The following is a 22360-nucleotide window of genomic DNA, read 5'->3' on the forward strand; positions in this document are numbered from 1 at the left end:
CATTCTATTTTACTCTCATAGAAGTACCAATCTTTATCCTTGGTTTAGAATGCATAGCATAAAGAAGAAGAGAGAGGGAGGGAGGGGACTGGAATCATAACTACAGCATTTTCCGTTTTGTTAAGGTTGACTCAGATTTTTCAGATGACTCTGTTCACCACTAGCTTTTGGTTATTGTGGCTTTGTATACATGTTAAAATATACCATAAAAATCTAAATTTTGTGCATGATAATATGTGAGGAAAAACTTAATAGGTACTAGTAAGTTTCTTCTAACTCAGATTTTTGTTGTCCTTTTTTTGTTTGTTTTTGGTGGAATTAGGGATTGAAATCCAGGCTTTGGGCTTGCTAGGCAGGTACTCTACCACATAAACCCTTTGGCCAGCTGTGGTAGTTACTGCTGAGGTCAGTATCACATTATAAAGTCCAAGCAGGCCTTGGACTTCAATCCTCCTGTTGGTGCTATCCTTATCTCTGTGATGACAGGAATTTACCAACTTCTCAGCCATTGCTTGTGATGGAGTTTTGTGCCCTTTCTTTGTCCAGACTGGCCTTGAACTTAATCTTCCTCATCTCCACCTCAAGATTGCAGGCTTTAACCAGCTTACTCATCCACAGTTTTGTATTGAAGAAACTAAAATTGCTAATCTTTGTTTTTCAACACTTAACCCTTTTCCCTGGCTGCAACGTTCTTTATGTCCACCTTGCTCCCCTGTGGTGGCTGACACATGCTCTTCTTTGTGTCTCATCTAGGATCTTTTGAAGATGATTTGGCTGCCTTGGAGATTTGGAGATCTGATGCCACGATGAGGACTCACACACGGGGAGCCCCCAGTGTGTTTTTCATACATTTGCTCTGCTTCGTGTCAGCCTACGTCACCGACGAGAACCCAGAAGTCATGATTCCTTTCACGAATGCCAACTACGACAGCCACCCTATGCTGTACTTCTCCAGGGCCGAGGTTGAGGAGCTCCAGCTCAGGGCCTCGAGCTCGCACAAGCACATCGCCGCCCAGCTCACTGAAGCTGTGCACACCATGCTGTCCAGCCCCTTGGAGTACCTTCCTCCCTGGGATCCCAAGGACTACAGTGCACGCTGGAATGAAATCTATGGGAACAACCTGGGGGCCCTGGCAATGTTCTGTGTGCTGTATCCTGACAGCATTGAAGCCCGAGACATGGCCAAAGACTACATGGAGAGGATGGCAGCGCAGCCTAGTTGGTAGATTTTTGTCTTGTTCTTTTTAACTGTATAATGTTGTGATCCACCTTCAAGTGCAGCTACACAGGCTACATTTCCATATACTTCTTCATGTGCATGTGTATTGGGGAAGAGGATTACTTATTGCTTGTGTTGCTTCTGGTTTCTGAATGACCCACTGTTTGAAAAGGCCTAGTAAGTTTCATGTTTTAAGTTAGAATGAAAACACCTAGATGCAACTTAAGCAAAGAAAAGGATGGTTAGCTGGACCGAGTAAACAGCAGCATGTTGACTGCTGAGATGTCTTTCCCCTGGGTAAACATGTGCCTACCATCATGCATCACCGAATGACAGGGATGTGCTGGGAAATGCATCATGAGGTGACTTTGTCAGCTTGCAAACATTGTAGAGAGTAGTTATACAATCTAGATGTATGTCTATCTATGCTGTTCCTTATAATAGGGTAGCTTGTTGTTCCTAGGGCCATGATAAACAGCACAAGAATAAGTCAATCTCAGGAGAAAATAATGCTATGAAGAAATATAAACAGGAATACTGTAGCATACAGCACAGTACACTCAATATGTAAAGTCACTTACGCTGTAAAAGAACTGTTCTTGGCAGTATCACAGAGAACCTTCTCCAGGGGGTTTCATGAAAGATTCCCTACTCTCTAAGCATCGTTGCAGTGCATGTTTGCTGAATTGCATAGTGCTGCCTTTGCCACCTCAGTAGACTGAGAAGAGGGCCCCTTCCTGTTTTGTGCAGGAATATATATCCCTCCATGGAAGATCTCCCAAGCAAATGTCACTAAACCGTCCTGGGAAGAGGGGTTACAGTCTAGGAGATGAGTTTAACCCAGGCCACTTTTTTTTTTCCAGTGTAGCTTAATCCTTCTATAGAATTTGACATATTTAAAAAAAGGAAGTTATCAGGCAGTGCCCTTACATTACATATCTCAGCCCCATTGAGTATCTCAGCTAAACTCTTGGCATGTGAGATGCTGTGAATGTGACTTTATATTCCTTAGCAGAGTGGTCTTGCAGAAGTGAACACAAAGCAAAAGGTTCAGTTATTGGAAAAGACTACAGATATTAAGTCATCAAGGAAAAGGATGTTAAATTTACCATGTCTTACCTGAATCAATGGGTAGAAGAATGCATTCAAAACAGATCTAAGATATGATTGTTGCAGCAATACAATTGTTAAAAAAACACCTATCTGCTGGCACAGATTTAGTTATCCCGTGTGTGCTTCTGAACAGCAGGCTTCAGTGCTGTGCTGTGAATTGTCAACTCTGGAGAAAAGGACTGGCAGAGTGGTCTTTGAAGGTGCAGGCAGATCTCCAGTGTTTGCATCATGGCTCTGCCGTTTTAATTAGTCAAGTCTCCTTTGGCAAATTCTGTAACTTCTATAAACTTCTTCCTTTGTAAGTGTGGATGATTGTTCCAAGGAGTGAACAAAATAATTCACGTAAATCTCTTAGCTTTATGTGTTTGGCAAGCAGTTGTACTAAAATGAGTATTCTGATTACACAGAAACGGATGTGTGAAGTGGCAACTTTATTCTGTTAAGCTTTTAGATACAAAGTATTTTCCATTTAACCTACTCTGTAACTGGTGCTGTGTTTTGGGGACTTATTTGTTATGAATCATTTTTTTCCTCCCATTACAATGTTTTTGCTTACTTATCATCAAGCAGAACATAAATCATGGAGGAAAGGAATTACTTCACTTTTGTGCTGGAGCCAGTTGGCTACAGGAAATCAGAAGACCCTGTGAGGGAAACAAAGTTGAACTTTTGGACAGAGAAGTAATTGTATTCTTTTTTTTTCTCCCCTTTCTGCAACAGACTGAATATTAAACCCTTGCCTACAAATTGCAAACTTCTGGATGGTGCCATCTGAGGGCATTTTTACAAAATAAAACAAAATAACTACATAAAAAGGGAAAGGCAAAGTGTCATATTGAAAGGAACCAGTCAGTTTTCTTGTTTCACATTGCTTAGTATAACATGAAGAGTGGGTGTGCCCTTGTCAGCATTCCTGCTGGGCTCCAAATGCAATTCTGTACAGCTGTTTCTCCAGCTTTTTACTTCTCTAAATTGCAAGTTCAGGCTGAGACTTAAAACAGGGAGGAAGTAGCTGGGCCCCAGCACATGAAGCCACAGTGCCAAGAGTGAAAAGATCAGGTTTTCCTCTCATGACCTTCCAGTGATGAAGGCTGTGAGACTTGGCCCAGCATGCACCTGGAATCCATTAAAGTGCACTGGTGGAAACAAATGCTGGGCTGTCAGAAACCCAGCCCCCAAACCCCCAACTTTCCTCTCATTCATGATTTTTCTTTCTCTTTCCCTTTTCCCTCGCCCTTTGGGCCCCACTCTTTCTTATTTCTTTCTTTAAGAAAGCTCTCCACTTTTACCCAGCTTCAGATCTTGGCAATAGAAGAAGGGTAAGGTAACTGTTGGCTAACAAGCCTTTTTACATCAGTTAGCTTCTTTAAAATGTACATAAATGTGTTAGGAACCTGAGCACTGGGAACTCCTTTTTGAATGCCATTAACAAAAAAAGCAGATGGTTGCTTTAAATGTTGTTTTAAATGCATTCTTGGACAAAAGTGGAAATGGGCAGCCTAGTGGCAGGAAGAGTTATGTGGGGGGGGGGGGGGGGGATTGAAAGAGAAGCAATGTCAGGTGTGCAAAAGAGCTGAGTTCTGTCTAAAGAATGTGTTTAAATGACTATGGGCTGGGCTGGGAAGGTGGCTTAGTGGTAGAGCGCTTGCCTTGCATGCATGAGGCCTAGGTTTGATTCCTCAGCACCACATAAGCAGAAAATGCTGGAAGTGGTGCTGTGGCTCAAGTGGTAGAGTACTAGCCTTGAGCTGAAGAGCTGAGGGACAGTGCCCAGGCCAGAGTTCAGGCCCTACGACCCACCAAAAAAAAAAAAAAAAAGACTACGGGCTAAGTAGTAAACTAAGTTCTTGCTGCTCAGCTAACTTGTACTCTGTCCTGTTCTCCACCTAGTTCAAATGCAGGTCGGGATAAAATAGTTACGATAATGCCTCTTTCTAACAATAGCTTGAAGTTAATTTATGGCAACTATAATCATACATCATCAAGAAGAAATCTCAAGAAATTCTTTTTGAGATCTGTTGTGTTCTGCTGTGTTCAGGGTCTGCTTGCCTCTGAGATGATTGGCTGGCTCTGTCCTACTTCCTAGCCTTTTAGTGCCACCCATTGCCTTTTAAAATATAGTATGTGTTAGGAAAATGGAGGAGTATGGAAAAGGAATGGGCCAGACTCAAGGGGCAACAGGCGAGGACTGTTTATTGCCATCGAGGGGCACAGACTTTCCCATGGGTTTGGCAGTTATGCAAGGGACTGGATTTTGGGGCTGGGTTTCTGTGGGCCTTAACAAGGAAACAAGGGGGTAAAAATCAGGCTGTAATTACTGGGGGAGGGGGGGGAGAGCACTAGGGCTAGGTACTTTCGGTTAGGTCCAGAATGGAATGTCACACCTGGGATGACAGGACTCTCAGCCAGGCTTAGGTTGGAAAAGCCTACCTGCAGACTGACATGTGGCCAAGCCTGTTCGCGCACACCTGGTGTCTTGCTTGGCCTGGGGGAGTAAGGCAGGAGTCAGTCCTTCAGTATGGTCTTTTTAAAAAAATTATTATTGTGAAAATACTGTACAGAGGGGTTACCATTACATGGGCGAGATAATGAGTACATTTCTTATCAAGCATTGCAGCCTCCTCCTTTGTTTCCCCTTCCCATCCCTTCTCATCCTTCCCCCCTACTTAATCCTCCTCCCCCCCCCCAAAGTTGTAAAGTTCGTTTTCAACATAACAACTTGTACATCTCATTGTTGCAATGGGTCCACCTGTATCCCTATTTAAATTATTTTTCCCCTTCCCTTCCACAAATTATATCAACATCAAATACAGTGAAAGCAGGGGTTATACCGTGGGGGATCAGTATGGTCTTTCACAGTTGCTGTAACTTGTACTGAAGACAGCAAAAATCCTCTCTTAATGGAATTACCTGGGCTTCGTACAAGCACAGGTAATATGAATAAATAGGGTTACACAGTCTTTCCACAAGTCTTTACAATCTGGCTCTTCAATTTTCTATTATATGAATTTAGTAAGCATGATGTGCATTCCTTGTTCCATATCTTGAGGGAAAAATATTAGTTGGCCACAGCTGCATATAGATCTGAAATCGGTTTTAGTGATATAATTTTTTTAAAGTTTAGTTAGTCGGTCATGGGGCTTGAACTCTTTGGGTCCTGGGTACTGTCTCTGAGCTCCTTTAGCTCTAGGCTAGCCCTCTGCCACTTGAGCTAGCCTCTTCTGGTTTTCTGGTGGTTAGTTGAAAATAAGAATCTCATACACTTTTCTGCCTGGGCTGGCTTCAAAACCTGAGCCTTAGATTTCAGCCTCTTGAGCAGCTAGAATTATAGGTGTGAGCCACCGGTGGCCAGTTTATCTTTTTTTTTTTTTAAGAATACTTAACTAAATAGTCTTATTAGTATGGAGAGTCTTGGTAACATTTCATTCTTGCTAGTGCTAGATAGATGTTTATGAAAACAGAGTAATATAGCAGGAGTGAGTTCTTAGAGTCTTAGGAAGCCAGGTAGACAATTTTTACCTTAGGTATCTGCAAGTGGCTACTACTTTTTCATCTCCTTCTGCCCTACAGATTAAAGGAATACATTTAGCCCTGCCTAACCCAAGCTTCCATCCATCTTCACTTTCTGTCTGTGTTCCCATAACAGCTTTGGACAGCAGGAGGAGGCAGTCAGCAGGGGCCAGGTCATTGCTTGCTCCATCATAGCCTGTGTTCAAAAGCTTTGTGTGTAAGATGGCCTGACAGAGATGGCTCAGGGGAAGAGAAACTGGTTTGAAGCTTCTAATATTAATCTAGGAAGAAATGAAACCACAGTGAGGGTGAGGAAGAGGAATACATTATACAGACATTTAGGACAAAAGAAAATCTACACAAGGCTTAATTGGACAGATCTTTCAGCATGTAGGGTATTCTTTAAAAGACAGATTCCAGGGACCCCAGTCACCCCATCTCCCCCAGTCATTGAATCGTGACCTCTTGGAGGTCAGAAGTACATTGTCCATACATTTAAGAAGGGGGAGAGAGAGAGAGAGAGAGAGAGAGGAGAGTGTGAGTTGTTTGAAAGCTGGTCTTGGGTTGCAAGTTGCATATTCACAGCCAGTTCAAATGGAGATTCAGTCAGAAGGGAAGGACAGTAAGAGAGAGAGTAACTGTTACAGTAGCTCATGGATATTGTTATAGTTTGGTTCTGGAATGTTCCAGTAAAGGGTCAGATGTTGAAGACTTGATTCCCCAGCTGGTGGTTCTACTAGGAAGTGGTAGAAACTCGAGTGGGCAATTCTTGCTTAGAGGAAGTGGATTCTCTGGGGGATGGACACCTGGAAGGGTATACAGAATTCACTCTGCTTCTTGGCCCCAGGAGCTGAGAAGTTTTTGTTCGCCATGTGTCTCCCCATGCCACACCCCAGTCCCAAACAGTTGGATCAAACAGCAGTGGACTGAAACCATGAGCTCAATTGTTTCCCCCTTACAAGTTATCCCAGGTGTTTGGGCACAGAAATAAAATGCTGACTAATACAGCGTTCCTTGGTGGCTATCTTGGTATTTATCGTACCTAGGACCTCTCCCCACACCCAGTCCATTCTTGACCGTTGTTATTCTGAATTCATTTTGCTCTCGCTGATTCTGTCCATGTTGAATGTGTGAGCCCTTGAGGGAAAGAAAATACCTTTGAGAGTTGAAAGAAAGTGGGTTCTATTATCACCTTTGCCATGAAACATGTCCCCATCCAGGATGTACATTTTGTGATTTTACGGTTTTCAAACTTCTCACTCACAGGTTGGCATGCAGTCAGTGGGAGTTCCCCTGACCTTCACGCACTGACACTGTCAACACTTCCCCTGAGTCTAGGCAGAAATACCTTCACCAGCCAGCCCTGAGCTGCTCCTTCTGCCTGCCGGTACCCATCCTAGTCTTACCAAGCCTGCCTAGACTTGATGATTGATGTTAGCTTTTCCTTTGTCCGTTGCATTCTTGAGCCTCTCATTATTCACAGTCTTTATAGTTATTGGTTTTTATTCAGCACATTGGTTTGTAGTAGCATCTCGGTTGTTTATCCTTCATATCGGATGTCCATTATCTTATGTGTATACACTATTCATGGATGTTCCTGGTCTGATGGTTATCAGACCACAAGGGACCTTTGGTTTTGTTCACTTTAAAGCTGCCTTTCAGAAGTCCCAGTGGACCCCCATGGACTGAATGTCAGTTTGTCAATGAAAAGTTTCAGTTCTTTGAAGCCAGTGGCAGATGTGTTAAATAAGTTAAAGAAGAGGCTATGGAGATTAAGGGAGAAATCTGTGGGGCCAGAATTCCTATGCTTCAGTCCTGTTTATAAACTGTGTGATCTGGAACATGTTCCTTGACTTGTCTAGATGGGAGCTAAATATCCTTGCCTCCGTCAAACGCGATGTGGCATAAAGTGTCAGATGTTACCTTTAAGTGCTTCTGTTATCATTATAATACAAAGTGGGTGTTACCATTACCTTTATCTCTGTGCTTATATTTTTAACCTTCATGTAACCTTCATGGATAGGGTTTATTTTTTCTGCCGCTTCCTGTAGGCTAGGAGCAAATTTCTATGGGTTATCATGACTATAAAATACAGTCTCTTCCACTATTGCAATTTGTGTTAGTATTTTGTGAAATTGGAAACCGCTTGAAATAAGCAAACTCTGGGGCTGAGAAGGTGGCTTAGTGGTAGAGCGCTTGCCTTGCATGCATGAGGCCCTGGGTTCGATTCCTCAGCACCACATAAGCAGAAAAAAAAAAAAAAAGCCGAAAGTGGTGCTATGGCTCACGTGGTAGCGCGCTAGCCTTGAGCTGAATTGCTGAGGGACAGTGCCCAGGCCCAGAGTTCAGACCCCACGACCGGACCCCCCCCCTCCCCCCCCCCCCCCAAAAGAGAAATAAGCAAACTCTGTGGAGGCCTACAGATTTTCAAAATTATTTGCATTGCAATATTGTATGAATGTTGGGAATTAGATCAACTGTTCTTTTTTTTTGGGGGGGGGGGAGGTCCGGTCGTGGGGCCTGAACTCTGGGCCTGGGCGCTGTCCCTCAGCTCTTCAGCTCAAGGCTAGCGCTCTACCACTTGAGCCACAGCGCCACTTCCGGCTTTTTTCTTTTTGCTTATGTGGTGCTGAGGAATCGAACCCAGTGCCTCATGCATGCAAGGCAAGCGCTCTACCACTGAGCCACCTTCCCAGCCCCTAGATCAACTGTTCTATTAGCCATACAAATAAACTCTTGGGTTATGCAGGTGTGTGAGGATTTGATGGGTAGTAGTGAGTTACTGACACCCATGTTACAGCCAGGTGTATATATTGTCATTGTAGATGCACCATTACATTGTAGAGTAGTATTGGACTGGACAACAGTAATTTGGCCTCTGTCTGGTGCACCAATCCCCATGAGTCAGTGGAGAACATGTTCCCAGCGCTCTGGCAACAAGCGTGAAGTCTGAGTTGTTCTTTTCCTAGAAGTAGGGAATTAAGTCACATTCTCAGTGTCTGTTTATAAACAGTACACATGCTGGCAAACTGACTTGCTAAAGCTAGGCAGCTTTTTCTGTGACCAAATAATTTAAAAACTCATCAGTCTTGTTTTTTTTTTTTTTTTTTTTTAGCACCAGGCTGTTACCACCAGGAGAGAGAACTGAATGTTGAAATTACAACTAAATGCAAAAGGATCCTCCAAATTCCTACTGTCATAATGATCATATACTCCTTATAAACAGGGTAGCCTAGTTTTATAGATTTGTTCTTTCATTGTTTTCTTCCTAGTCTATTATCGGCCACATACTAATATATGATTGGGGATCCAATTGTGAATGCCATGGGGGGGCGGGGAAGGTGAAGAGAGAAACCTGCTCTTGTAGGACTTAAACTCTACATACATCTAGTTGCAAATGTATTTCCTAAGAAGAGGGAAATGGACGGAAAGAAGTGAAACACAGAAGTTCTGATAGGTGACTGGAGAAAGTCAAACCAGTATCACTGCTAGTGCAAAACATAGTCTAGAAACTGTAGTCTCTCAGAACATTTTAAAGCATTCTCACCTTGAGTTTTATTTGAGAGGAACACTGCATCTTAGTTTTCATTAACTCCTGCAAAAAGTTTGCATTTTTTTCCTCAGGATGAATAAGATTCATCAACTGCAATAATATTGGGAAAACCTATTACTTTGTTAGACACAACTGTCACAGAGCTTTTCATATTGCATTGCATTTGTTACTAATATCTCCAAATAGCTGGGCACTAGTAGGCCACACTCATAATCCTCGCTACTCAGGAAGCTGAGACCTAAAAGACTGTAGCTCCAGCCAATTTGGGCAGGAACATCTGTGAGACTCTTATCTCCAATTCACCAGCAAAAATGCCAGGCTGGAGGCATAATTCAAGTGGCAGAGCACCAGCCATCAGTCAACAAGCCCAGAAGGCAGTGGCCCTGAGTTCAAACCCTGGCACTTATACAAAAATGAATGGATGAATGAATGAGTGAATATCCAAGTTGATTTTCATCACCCCTTATAAATCTATGTAGTGATGATTTTTTTTTTTTTTTTTTTTTTTTTTTTTTTTGTGGTGGGGCTTGAACTCTGGGCCTGGGCACTGTCCCTCAGCTCTTCAGCTCAAGGCTAGCGCTCTACCACTTGAGCCACAGCGCCACTTCTGGTTTTCTGAGTGGTTTATTGGAGAAAAGCATCTCATGGACTTTCCTGCCCGGGCTGGCTTTGAACCGCAATCCTCAGAGCTCAGCCTCCTGAGTAGCTAGGATTACAGGCGTGAGCCACTGGCGTCCAGCTGATGATTGTACTTTAAAATAAAAGATTTCTAATGTATTCTAATGTATTAATTTTTTAGGAATTTTCAAATCACTCAATTGCAAGGGGGCTTCATGGCATAGAATGTTGAGCTTTAGCTTAATTACTGACTGGGATCTCTTCCACCTCCCCGCATACAGTACACTCTCCATTTGTTTCCCTCTCTTGGAGATTACTCACTTACATCCCGCACAGTTGATGAGGATTTTCAGGATAATTCCTTACAGTTCTAACTGTGCAAGTTCCATTTTTGCTTCCTGTTTAGTGTAGGCCACACACTGTTGAGCTATTTGTAGGATAATATAGACAGGAAAACAGAAATTTGGCTCTCTAGGAAATGACCATGAGAGACTTCACAGAAGTCAGCTTTTAGACATCTATGGAAGTGTCAGAAAACCTTTTAGCGGAAATGCAGTTCATTTTAGGGAAAGAATGCAATGCAGGAATTTCATGGTGGAATCAGCTCGCGCAAGGCATCTCACCTTAACAGCTGTCCTGTCTGTGGTGCTGACCAGATAGGTCTGTCCTGATTGAGAGGTCAAGGATGTTGACCTTCACACCTTCGCGCTGACCAGCTGCAGGAAATAAGACTGCTAGCTCCGTTCCCCTCTTACAGCAAGCCAGCCATGAGAATAGAAATAAGAGCTTTTTATGCACATGGACATAGGTGAGAGCTGTACTAAGTGGGTACTGCCATTACATGTTGCTTTATGTCTTTGGATATTTTCTGCTACCTTTATTGATAATTGAAAAAAAATCTGAAGTAACTATTTTGTAAACTCTTGATGTTGCCAGAGGCTGGAAGAGGAAAGTGTTAGGGCTGTAATTTTCATATGAGACAGATTTTTATGCTTGTGTCTGCCATGGAGGGAAGTGAGTGGTGTGTCATTAAACCCCTTGGTTTATGTTGTAATTTGTGCTCTTTAGTTTTGAGAAATAGACTCTTCAGAAGAGCGATGAAAACAGTGAGCCCTTCTTATGCCCTCCTTTCCATGGTTTATTTTTCTTTACAGGTTGGTGAAAGATGCTCCTTGGGATGAAGTCCCACTGGCTCACTCCTTGGTGGGTTTTGCCACTGCTTATGACTTCTTGTACAACTACCTGAGCAAGACACAACAGGAGAAGTTTCTTGAAGTGATTGCCAATGCCTCGGGCTACATGTATGAAACTTCATACCGGAGAGGATGGGGCTTTCAATACCTGCACAATCATCAGCCCACCAACTGCATGGCTTTACTCACAGGAAGCCTAATTCTGATGAATCAAGGTGGGTGTGATCTCATCAAGGCCAGGGTGATACCTGAGCTGGCATCAGTCATTATTACCATGTAGCATTTTGAATGAGTGTTCTTGGGTACATGTTTCTACTTGGATCCTAACTAATCCCAGCAGATGAAGTAATACCCAGGACATCTCTCAGTTAATTAAGGGATATCTTTTTTCTTAATTTCTTCTAGCTGTATTAGCTTGTGGGTTATTTAATTATGGCTTATGATTGTCCCATATTTATTTTTCCAGAGAATTATTATAGTGAAGACGGCCAACCTAGAAGAAATGATGTTATTGAAATGAAATAGGTGTTTTATTATTTGAAAAGAATATTCCTCTCACACAGATGTGAATCGCAGTACCACTTTTTTCTTTTTTCTTGAAACAAAACAACCAGATTAGATCATAATGTGAAAAAATTAGAAGTAACTTTTATGGGTTATTCAGCTACTTTTTATTAGCACACTACATAGTTGTCCATGTTGTATTTTCTTTATTCTTGTAATCTAACTTAATTATAACTCCTGTCAAAACCTATAAATGCCTAGTATTGTATTTCAGAAAAGCAGATGGGGGAAACTGGGAGAAAGCACAGGAAGGGGGGGGGGGTGCTGACATTGTCCAAAAAAAGTAATGTGCTTATTACCTTATGAAACAGTAACTCCTCTGAACAACACCATAATAATAAAGTTATAGTTTAAAAAGAAAAGAACTTCATAGTGAATTATTAGAATATTAAATATATATTACAACTTTGAAATCGAAAAGAATTTAATGCTTGCTTATATTCCCCCATTAAGAATGAATGGATGAGCATTTTGTAGATTCTTCATCAACAGATTTTACCCAAATCTAGTTTTCTCACTTGTCACATCACAACATCAACTTAATATAATTACTTATAATTAAGACTTGTAGGAAAAACTTAACAATTGTATCAATGACTTGAAGGGACAGAATATTTTGTAGTCCCTTGTAGTAGTCTACAATAGTAGTCTACAGAATATTTTGTTAGACATTGCCTAAAGAGGGCTGGTGAAGAGTTCAAAGGAAATCAGGTACTGTGGTATTGAGATACCAGTCACATTGTTGTCTGTGGAGGAGGACATAGAGAGGAAAAAGATCATAACTGGAATTTTAAAGCCACAGGCTAGAGGGTGGAGATGGGAAACTGTGGGGTTGGCAAGTTCATTGTGGAGCAGTAAGGGGCCAGGCTGCAGTTAGTGGTCACCTTGATGCTACTAAGCCTGAGAGCAGTATGTCCACAGTGCTTCACTTGGGACCTGGCCTTGGGCTCAGAGCTGCTGGTACGTGGGCCTCTGGAAACCCCAACGTAGCTGAACCGGTCTTGTTGGCCACAGTAGAGCAGTCAGCACTCAGATGACACACATTTGTTTCACTAAAGCCCTAAAGGCTCCACCCAGTAGGTAGAGCTTTGTGTGCTTTACAAAGAAATGAACAAAACAGATCAAACCTTTAAGTCCTAGGTGCAGATTATAGTTTGTTTATTTTGAGTCACATGCCTAAGGTCTAGAACAAGTCAGCCTTTCCATAGTTTCAGATTAGCAAGATATAATTGTGATTGTTAAAAGGATTATGTGAGACTTTGTTCAGTGCTGTGTAAAGTAGACATGTTATAGACACGCGAGTTGTTACCATTGCTTTTAAAAGCAAGAATTTCTCAATCTCAGTCCAGAAGATGGTGTAAAATTTTAGACTGTGGATCTTCAGTTGGAAGACTAGAAAAAAATGTGATAGGTAGAAGAACTACTTGAACAAAATCATGTAGTTCATACTTTGGCAGACTTGTGACTCCCAGATTTTTTTTTTCACCATTAAATTTCCATTCCAGCCCTGTTGTGTTGTATTTTAAGTCCTGTGCTTCTAGAAACTAAAGGCTGTTTCACATTTATTATGTTTTGCTGAGTATTATAAATTCTGTTAAATAATGGTACAAAGTGACAAACTCAAGAAGTATTTTCAAGTAGTTTTTAGGGAAATTGAATAGGAGTTCCAAGGTACAAAGCTAGTCTTACACACAAAGTTACATGCAACGTATGATCTTACTTGTGAAATTTTCTTGATACTCTCTGAAGTGTTTAACTCCATTTATTTAATAAACTTTGTAATCTATGTCATGTGCTTACTACATACTTTGATTAAAAGGATATTATTTGTAAAGTTGACAATTTTACTAAGTGTAATTTGTAATAATATAAACTGGTCTATTAACTCTTAGGGATTTTTTGGTCAGTCATGGGGCTTGAACTTAGGGCCTGAGCACTATACTCATAGGATTTTATTTGTTTATATTTTGTTATAGTCATTATTTTATGCATTTCTCACCCTTTAGGGTACTTACAAGAGGCCTACTTGTGGACCAAACAAGTTCTGACCATCATGGAGAAATCTCTGGTCCTGCTCAGAGAGGTGACAGATGGGTCCCTCTATGAAGGAGTTGCCTATGGCAGCTATACCACCAGATCACTCTTCCAGTACATGTTTCTTGTTCAGAGACACTTTGACATCAACCACTTCGGCCATCCATGGCTTAAACAACACTTTGCCTTTATGTATAGAACCATCTTGCCAGGTACGGTAAGAAGGCCAAAATAGGAAAGCATTACACTATTGTAATTCTTTCCAGTTATGAAAATGAGCTAGACTAGGAAAAATAAATGAACCATGTGGGATTTGTCACATTGTATTCAAGTATTGGTTTACTTGATGGTACTGGGGTTTAAACTCAGAGCCTCATGCTTGCTAGGCAGGTGCTATACAACTTGAGCCATGCTCCCAGCCTTGCCTTCTGCTATTTTGGAGATGGAATCTTGTGGAATTTTCTGCCTGGGGTGACCTGGACCTATGACCAGATCTCAGCCTCCTTAACTAAGATTGTAGCTAAGGGTGAAGGAATTAAATGAACTATCAAGGGCTGGTACTTTTTTTTAATCACATAAAAGTTGAATTCAAGAGCTGCATGTAGCCAGGACATTTTGGGAGCTAACATGAGGATTTGTGATTTAGGTACTATAAAGCTTGTGTCAAATATATTTTCCTAGTCTCCACTGTACTTTGATTTTTGCATTTATCTGAACTTGAATAATCGGAAGTGTTCATGAAAATAATGACAAAATAAGATTTGAACATTAATGATTATATCCCATTTATTTTTATTCTTTATTCCTGCATAATTCTATTGCATTTTAAATTGTTTATTCCAAACCACACAGATATGATTCCAAATGAAAGACTATACCTACACATTTGAGTTGAAGCTGTAGCATTTCTTTAAATGTTTTATAGGAATAAATGATGTAGAATATAGAAAACAAAAAGGCAATTTGCTATAAAACATCAAATTTCATATTGCTGTGCAGTTTAGCCTCTCAGAGAACTGGCTCTAAAACACAAGTGTGTTTGTGTGTGTGTTGTAGTAGTTTATTCATTTCTAAGAGAGCTTTATAACTCCTTATTTCTAAACCTGGACTAGCATATTAGAGAAAGTTCAGGAGGTCACTTTTCCTCAGGGTAGATATTGTCCCTTTGAGAAATAGAATATTTACTTGGTGATTTTAGACCTGCAACAGAGAATTCAGTATGTAAAGCCATTTTTCTCAGGTGTGTATATATGGATTAAATAGAGTCTCCTTTATTGAATTAGTTATCAAAAATATTGCAGAGTAAATTCAGAAAAAAAATCTTGTTTTATCACTTATTCTTAGACACACAGAAGAGTTTGCAGTGCATAGTGGCAATGAACAGGGGACCTTTGAGAGTTCCTAGGAATTTGTCATTTGAGCTGAGAGATAATGGCCAGCCATTTCAGGGTTTGGGTGCACCTTAAGCTGTGTATGTGCCTCTTTCTGTGCTAGGAAGAACAATAGGAATGCCTCTAAGAGGAACACTTACATGTTTATTTATTAATTTATCATACTTTTATTGAACATCTATATGTCAGGTATTGTACTCAGAGGATTTCAAGAGGAATAGAACATGTCCTGTACTTCTATAGAACTCAGAATTGAAATGGATTTTTTTTTGGGGGGTCCAGTCATGGGGCCTGAACTCTGGGCCTGGGCGCTGTCCCTCAGCTCTTCAGCTCAAGGCTAGCACTCTACCACTTGAGCCACAGCGCCACTTCCGGCTTTTTTTCTTTTTGATTATGTGGTGCTGAGGAATCGAACCCCGGGCCTCATGCATGCAAGGCAAGCGCTCTACCACTGAGCCACCTTCCCAGCCAAAAATGGATATTTTTGAATGCCATATTTTATAATGAGATTTACTTGGAAGAGCATTTACTAAAGTATTAGAAAGCAAAATCATTTGTTTTAAATTATGTAAATACAATCATAGTAAGATTTTAGGAGAGATTTTGGATTTTGTTTTGGTTCTTTTTTTTGTTTTGTTTTGGGGGTTTTTTGCCTTCTATTTTCTTTTTCTGTTACCTTTGATATTCTGGTACTGATTATTTCTGTCTGCTCTAGAGAGTTTTCTTCTGTTTTTTTCATGTGCATCTTGTAGTATATCCTGTCTTGCATTTGTTTTTCTTCTCTAGCAATGATGACACCTGGCTTGATGAGCCATATATTTTCTCTTTGTGAATCTTCTGCTGAATCTCTACTGGGAATTGAGTTTTTGTCCTGAATTTATATACAGTATAATTTTTCCTTTTTTTTTTTTTAAGACAATTTAAAGTACCTTGTGCTGTTATCTCTTCTAGAATACAGGTTGGGCATTGGCAGTTAGTGCTCATTTCAGGTGAAGGAACTTGGTGTTCACGAGAGGATATGCACGCACAAATGCAAATAGTATTGCACATGGCGTAGACTTTGGAAAACAAAGAAGAGGTGCAGCATATACACATATTGATAAGTGTGACCCACCTATTACCAGTCAATGACAAATTGCCACAAACAGATAGAGGTTTGCACACATGATCTGTAGTAGACTCTCAGGGAGATTTTGATGACTTCATTTGGTATAGAAATAGAAACATCTTGGGTTTATTTTTCTTATCTAAGATACATACGTTGATTCTAATTCGTAACTAGGTTTGAACATGATTATTTAGATCTTTCTGCGAATCTAGTTTTAAACTTACCTTCATGTTTTTAAACTTCCTTCTTCAGGATTTCAAAGAACAGTGGCTATTGCAGACTCAAATTACAACTGGTTTTATGGTCCAGAAAGCCAATTAGTGTTCCTGGATAAATTTGTCCTGCGTAATGGCAGTGGAAACTGGCTGGCTGACCAAATCAGGAGGAACCGTGTAGTGGAAGGCCCTGGAACACCCTCCAAAGGACAGCGCTGGTGCACTCTGCACACAGAGTTTCTCTGGTATGGCACATTGGGCTGGAATTCAAGGAAATGGTACAGGGTGCTATTCATATATTTTACATTTACAGAGAAAACTAGTCTAAAAATCTTTCTCCATGTCAATTGGGTATGTGCAACATCAGTTCAAATCCCATCAGTGTCTTAAAACTCAATTAGACGTGTTTCTTCACATTTAAGACCTGACCTTTATTCCCAGTTCTTTGAGATGTGTTAGGGTTGTGTTATATATGTTACAGATAAGCAGACCTTGGTTTTACATCATTTTTTTGAAATCATGGAAGGAGAAAAGGCCTAGTTATTATGATAATTACACCAAAGGAAGCAGTCAATATTTGGTTTTGGTAAATGGTGCATTATAATCTTCTAATAGCAAAGCTGTTCCTAAACTTTCTAAAGTGTTTTAAAGTATTTTTACAGTATTTGACAGCTTCACTTTGATAATAAAAAGACCGTGTAATTTTTTTGCCATAATCTTTTAAGCCCAGGAAAGGCTTGGGTCTCTCTTTTCAAGTATTGCCAAGTATATTGTTGGCATCCATTAAGTTAAAATCATAAGGATAGGGCATCAGTTTGTCATTAATCCTGATACCTTTTGGAGCTAGTGAAATTATCTTTCAAATCCAAAATAAGTCTTATATAGTTTACTTCTCTTTATTCTTTTCTTTCAGAGTTTAAACAATAAAGGAGAAAAATAGTAAATTTGTGACAGTCTATAGTTAAACTAGCATTTTAAGCTACTTTTACATATGGCCTAAAAATTAATATGCAACAATTCCCTTTTATTCAGATTACCTATAACTAAAAATCCAAGAGAGTTCTTTAATGTGATTCTAGGAGTTAGATTAATGTTAAATCTAACTTGAATTAAAAAACAATCTGCCTTTACAGGAATATGCAAATCAACCAAAAACTCAGAGAAAGATGACTATTTAGCTTGCTTCTGTATTGGTTAAATATATAAGCCAGTATTCTACACCTGAATAGAGACATGATTTCTGAACAGTTGAGGGTAAAATCAAATACCAATAAACACTGATGGTATGATAGGAGATTGATTCCGTAGGCAAAAGTATATATGAGTTAACAACATAAATCTCCTTCTCCTCCCTTGACCAGAAAATCACATGACTCTTGACTAGGCAGCTTTCCAAAATCATCAAAAATAATGAACATTTCATTATTATTTTTGGACTTTTTGTGAACATTTAATGTTAAGTATTATATTACTTCATAATAAACATTTATCATAAATTAAAGGAAGGAGCATTTTTTTAAAATTTGCATTATCTGCAAATTAAAACCAAAACCTTTGGCTGTGGACTCAGCCATGGTAACCACAATTTTCACTATCCACTATTAGTTTCCTGGAATTGTATCCATTTATAGTCTTAGATAGATTATGGGCAATAAACTTAATATGTCAAATGCTACCCTATTCTAATTTATATTTTTTAGAGGGAACGTATTTGGAGGAGGAACTGATTGCAAACAGAACATCAAATAATTTCAGTTTCTGTAGAATAATTCAATATAACTTCTAGCCAGTTTTAAGAACCCAGATCTTAACCCAACGTTCCCTAGAAGTGCTGAAATTCTACTAAGCACAGTCATTTCCATGGTAGCTCAAAACTGTCTAGTAAAGAAGGTCCATGGAGAGAGTAACAGCAGAAATCATCTCAGTCTGAAACCTAAGGACCAGAAGTTATAAAGATGTACCCTCTTCTGATGACCAGTAGTTTTCCCTTCTACATGTTCATTATCAGTGTTTCCAGAAACTTCCCCAATACAGTCAAAGCTGCCAATGTTCTGGGAGCATTGTGTGTTCTTCCTTCTGGCCACACTATCATGTGACATTATAGTTCTGGTGAGTTCTTTTTGCTTTCACCTGAAAGCCATTAATTTTTTTCAATTAATCCCTTCAGGTATGATGCCAACTTGAAATCGGTTCCTCCTCCAGATTTTGGCACCCCTGTGTTGCATTACTTTGAAGACTGGGGTGTTGTGACTTATGGAAGTTCACTGCCTGCAGAAATCAATAGATCTTTCCTTTCCTTCAAGTCAGGAAAACTTGGGGGACGTGCAATATACGACATTGTCCACAGAAACAAATATAAAGATTGGATCAAAGGATGGAGAAATTTTAATGCAGGGCATGAACATCCAGACCAAAACTCATTCACTTTTGCTCCCAATGGAGTGCCTTTTATTACTGAGGCCCTCTATGGGCCAAAGTACACCTTCTTAAACAATGTTCTGATGTTTTCCCCTGCTGTGTCCAAGAGCTGCTTTTCTCCCTGGGAGGGTCAGGTCACAGAAGACTGTTCATCAAAATGGTCAAAATACAAGCATGACCAGGCAGCTAGCTGTCAGGGGAGAGTGGTGGCAGCCGTGGAGAAAGATGGGGTGGTTTTTATCCGAGGAGAAGGTGTGGGAGCCTATAACCCTCAGCTGCACTTGAAGAACATTCAGAGAAATCTGATCCTCCTGCACCCACAACTTCTCCTCCTTGTGGACCAAATCCACCTGGGAGAGGAGAGTCCCCTGGAGACAGCAGCAAGTTTCTTCCACAATGTGGATGTACCTTTTGAGGAGACAGTCGTGGATGGGGTCCACGGGGCTTTCATCAGACAGCGTGATGGCCTCTATAAAATGTACTGGATGGACGATACTGGCTACAGCGAGAAAGCAACCTTTGCCTCAGTGACATACCCTCGGGGCTATCCCTACAATGGGACCAACTATGTGAATGTCACAATGCACCTCCGAAGTCCCGTCACCAGGGCGGCTTACCTCTTCATAGGGCCATCTGTGGATGTTCAGAGCTTTAGTATCCACGGGGACTCTCAGCGACTGGACGTGTTCATAACCTCCAGTGAACATGCCTATGCGGTTTACCTGTGGACAGGGGAGACCACAGGACAGTCTGCCTTTGCCCAGGTCATTGCAGATCATCACAAAATTCTGTTTGACCAGAATTCAGCCATCAAGAGCACCACTGTCCCCGAGGTGAAGGACTACGCTGCTATCGTGGAACGGAACTTGCAGCATTTTAAGCCAGTGTTCCAGTTACTGGAGAAGCAGATCCTGTCTCGAGTCCGGAACACAGCTAGCTTTAGGAAGACTGCTGAGCGCCTCCTGAGGTTCTCGGATAAGAGACAGACGGAGGAGGCCATCGACAGGATCTTTGCCATATCGCAGCAACAGCAGCAGCAGCAGCAGCAACAAAGCAGATTAAAGAAAAACCGAAGGGCAGGCAAGCGCTATAAATTTGTGGATGCTGTCCCTGATATTTTTGCACAAATTGAAGTCAATGAAAAAAAAATCCGTCAGAAAGCTCAGATTTTGGCACAGAAAGAAGTACCCATAGATGAAGATGAAGAAATGAAAGACCTTTTAGATTTTGCAGATGTAACCTATGAAAAGCACAAAAGTGGAGGCTCCATGAACGGCCGTTTGGGGCAGGTACGGGTGGTGACAGCGACTCACAGTGGAGTGCCATCCCTGTCTGCATCCTATACCAGACTGTTCTTGATTCTGAACATTGCGATTTTCTTTGTCATGTTAGCAATGCAACTGACTTATTTCCAGAGGGCCCAGAGCCTCCATGGCCAGAGATGTCTCTATGCGGTTCTTCTCATAGACAGCTGTATTTTATTGTGGTTATACTCTTCCTGTTCCCAGTCACAGTGCTAGCACTGAAGCTATCCATGGTTTGATCATTTATGACCATATTGCAAAAATGTGTCATTCATTCGCCTCAATTTCTTACTGCCCCTGCCCCCGACTTTAAGAAACAAAGGGAAGGCATGATTTCTCAAGAAAGGAGGGATGTGGAGAAATCAGAATTGGAGCAGTGAAGAACTTATCAAAGGTATAATGGTAGCTTGGTTGTTCCCCAGTGTTTCTGGAACTATTTGGCTTTGCTGATTTAGCAGTCAGTATAATATACTTGTAGAAGAAAGGAAAAAAAATCTATGTTTGAAGTATTATTTTTTTTCTTAAGATACAAAAATTAGAATTGGGCTTATTATCATTAATTTAAACTTGTTAGTATTTTTCTTCTTACTCTCATAGAGGAAAAGGATGAAACACACAATTCCAAGATATCTAGGCTTTTAAAATAGAAACATCAGATCTTTTTTTTACAAGAACTGGACTATTCAGATAGCATAATAGAAATGATGACAGAAGATCATTAAAACTCAAAATATATTTCCAGTAGGAAACATTAAAAAATGAATATTTTCTTGATGAAGTTGATCTCTGAGAGCATGTAATTGGTTGATTTTATATATTCAGTGGCATTTTAGTAAATAAGACAAATGCAGGTAATTCAATATATTTTCCTTCTGTGGGAAACTTTATAGATCCAATGACTGTTTCAAAATAAAATATTTGCTATCCTAACTTCAATACCAAAGAATATGAGAACCTAAAATTTGGATATGATTCTTACATTTTTAATAGAAATCTTTCAAGTTTATTTTGCTAAATAAACATCATAATTGTGATTTTTCTCTATTGTGTTCTTGGTTCTATTCATTCAAAATTACTCAAGTTAACATTCAAAAATCTTTGAAGATAGATCTTTATTTGAACATGGACTTATTAAGCTTATAATATATTGCTTCAGAAGAAATAATCCATTTATTTACCTTTTTGGTTTTTTAATTTTTATTCATTACTTGTTTACCTTTTTTGTTTTTTAAACACATTTTAAACATTTTAAGCAAAACCCATCTTCTCATATTTAAGTAACATCAATTTTTTTTTTTCAAGAACAAAGTTTCTATAGCTATTTGCAACTGAGTCCTCAGGAATAACAGCAGCACAGAATACTGGAAATTTTCCCATAGTTTGTACCTGAACATAAGAAAATAAGATACTTAAAAAAAAGAATTTAAGGAATAAAGCGATCTTACATTCAACATATTCCTCCCTTGAAAATAGGTAATGTGTCACTGAGTTATAGGTCTAAACTAGTCACTGTAATAACATTTCCTCTTACTTGTTCTTTTTGTTCATGGAAATGCTAGGGGGCAACAAAAACAAGAACTCTGTGAAACTCCTTTGAGTGCCTCTTTTGAGTTCTAATTTTGAATCTTTTTACATAAATAAAAGACACGTTGGCTTTTAATAGTGCTTCGCTCATTATACTTGACTTCTGAGGAAGTATTTTTTGTCCCATGCAAAATCTCCAGGGAGGATGTCATTACACACTGTTTAGAAGAATAATGTTTTTAAAAGAATAATGCTTCCGTTTGCTTTGCATGGATGCTCTTACTGGGATTTAAACTTGCTTTCTGGGACAGATTCTCTGCTTACTTAACCTCATTCAACATTTCTCTTTTTCTTATCCAAGAGACAAATTGTCTGAAGTGATCAAAAGAAAATTTTGGGGAAAAAGAGAGTTGAGGATTACTCTTTGAGGCTTCCAAGAAAATTTGATCTCAAACCCAAAATGCAAGCAAAATTTCTATGCCTGAGTTGATGAAAAGTCCAAGTGAGGGCCAAGTCTTGATTTTCTTTTGAGTGCATCAGATTAGGGCTAGACAATACATTTGTCATGGTAGTAGGGTCCTAGGTAAAACATTATC

At 40.0% G+C, this 22360-nt stretch overlaps 1 protein-coding gene across 2 annotated transcripts in view; it reads left to right on the top strand.

The window, feature by feature from the left end:
• Positions 1–21274, top strand: part of Dse (dermatan sulfate epimerase) — a 45652-nt gene extending 24378 nt beyond the window's left edge. Inside the window, exons 2-6 of one of the 2 annotated variants that reach the window (XM_042680046.1) lie at positions 754–1222; positions 11168–11421; positions 13777–14016; positions 16556–16763; positions 18686–21274. In XM_042680046.1, the coding sequence (XP_042535980.1) occupies positions 807–1222; positions 11168–11421; positions 13777–14016; positions 16556–16763; positions 18686–20456 (2889 nt within the window). In that variant the 5' untranslated portion in view covers positions 754–806 and the 3' untranslated portion in view covers positions 20457–21274. Of the gene's footprint in view, positions 1–753; positions 1223–11167; positions 11422–13776; positions 14017–16555; positions 16764–18685 lie in introns of those variants that run through there. The other variant, XM_042680111.1, reaches the window with a different exon arrangement.
• The last annotated feature ends 1086 nt before the right edge of the window (positions 21275–22360 follow it).

Source organism: Dipodomys spectabilis, unplaced genomic scaffold (assembly GCF_019054845.1).
Source record: "Dipodomys spectabilis isolate Male_0828 unplaced genomic scaffold, ASM1905484v1 ptg000001l, whole genome shotgun sequence".
In the NCBI taxonomy this organism is placed as follows: domain Eukaryota; kingdom Metazoa; phylum Chordata; class Mammalia; order Rodentia; family Heteromyidae; genus Dipodomys; species Dipodomys spectabilis.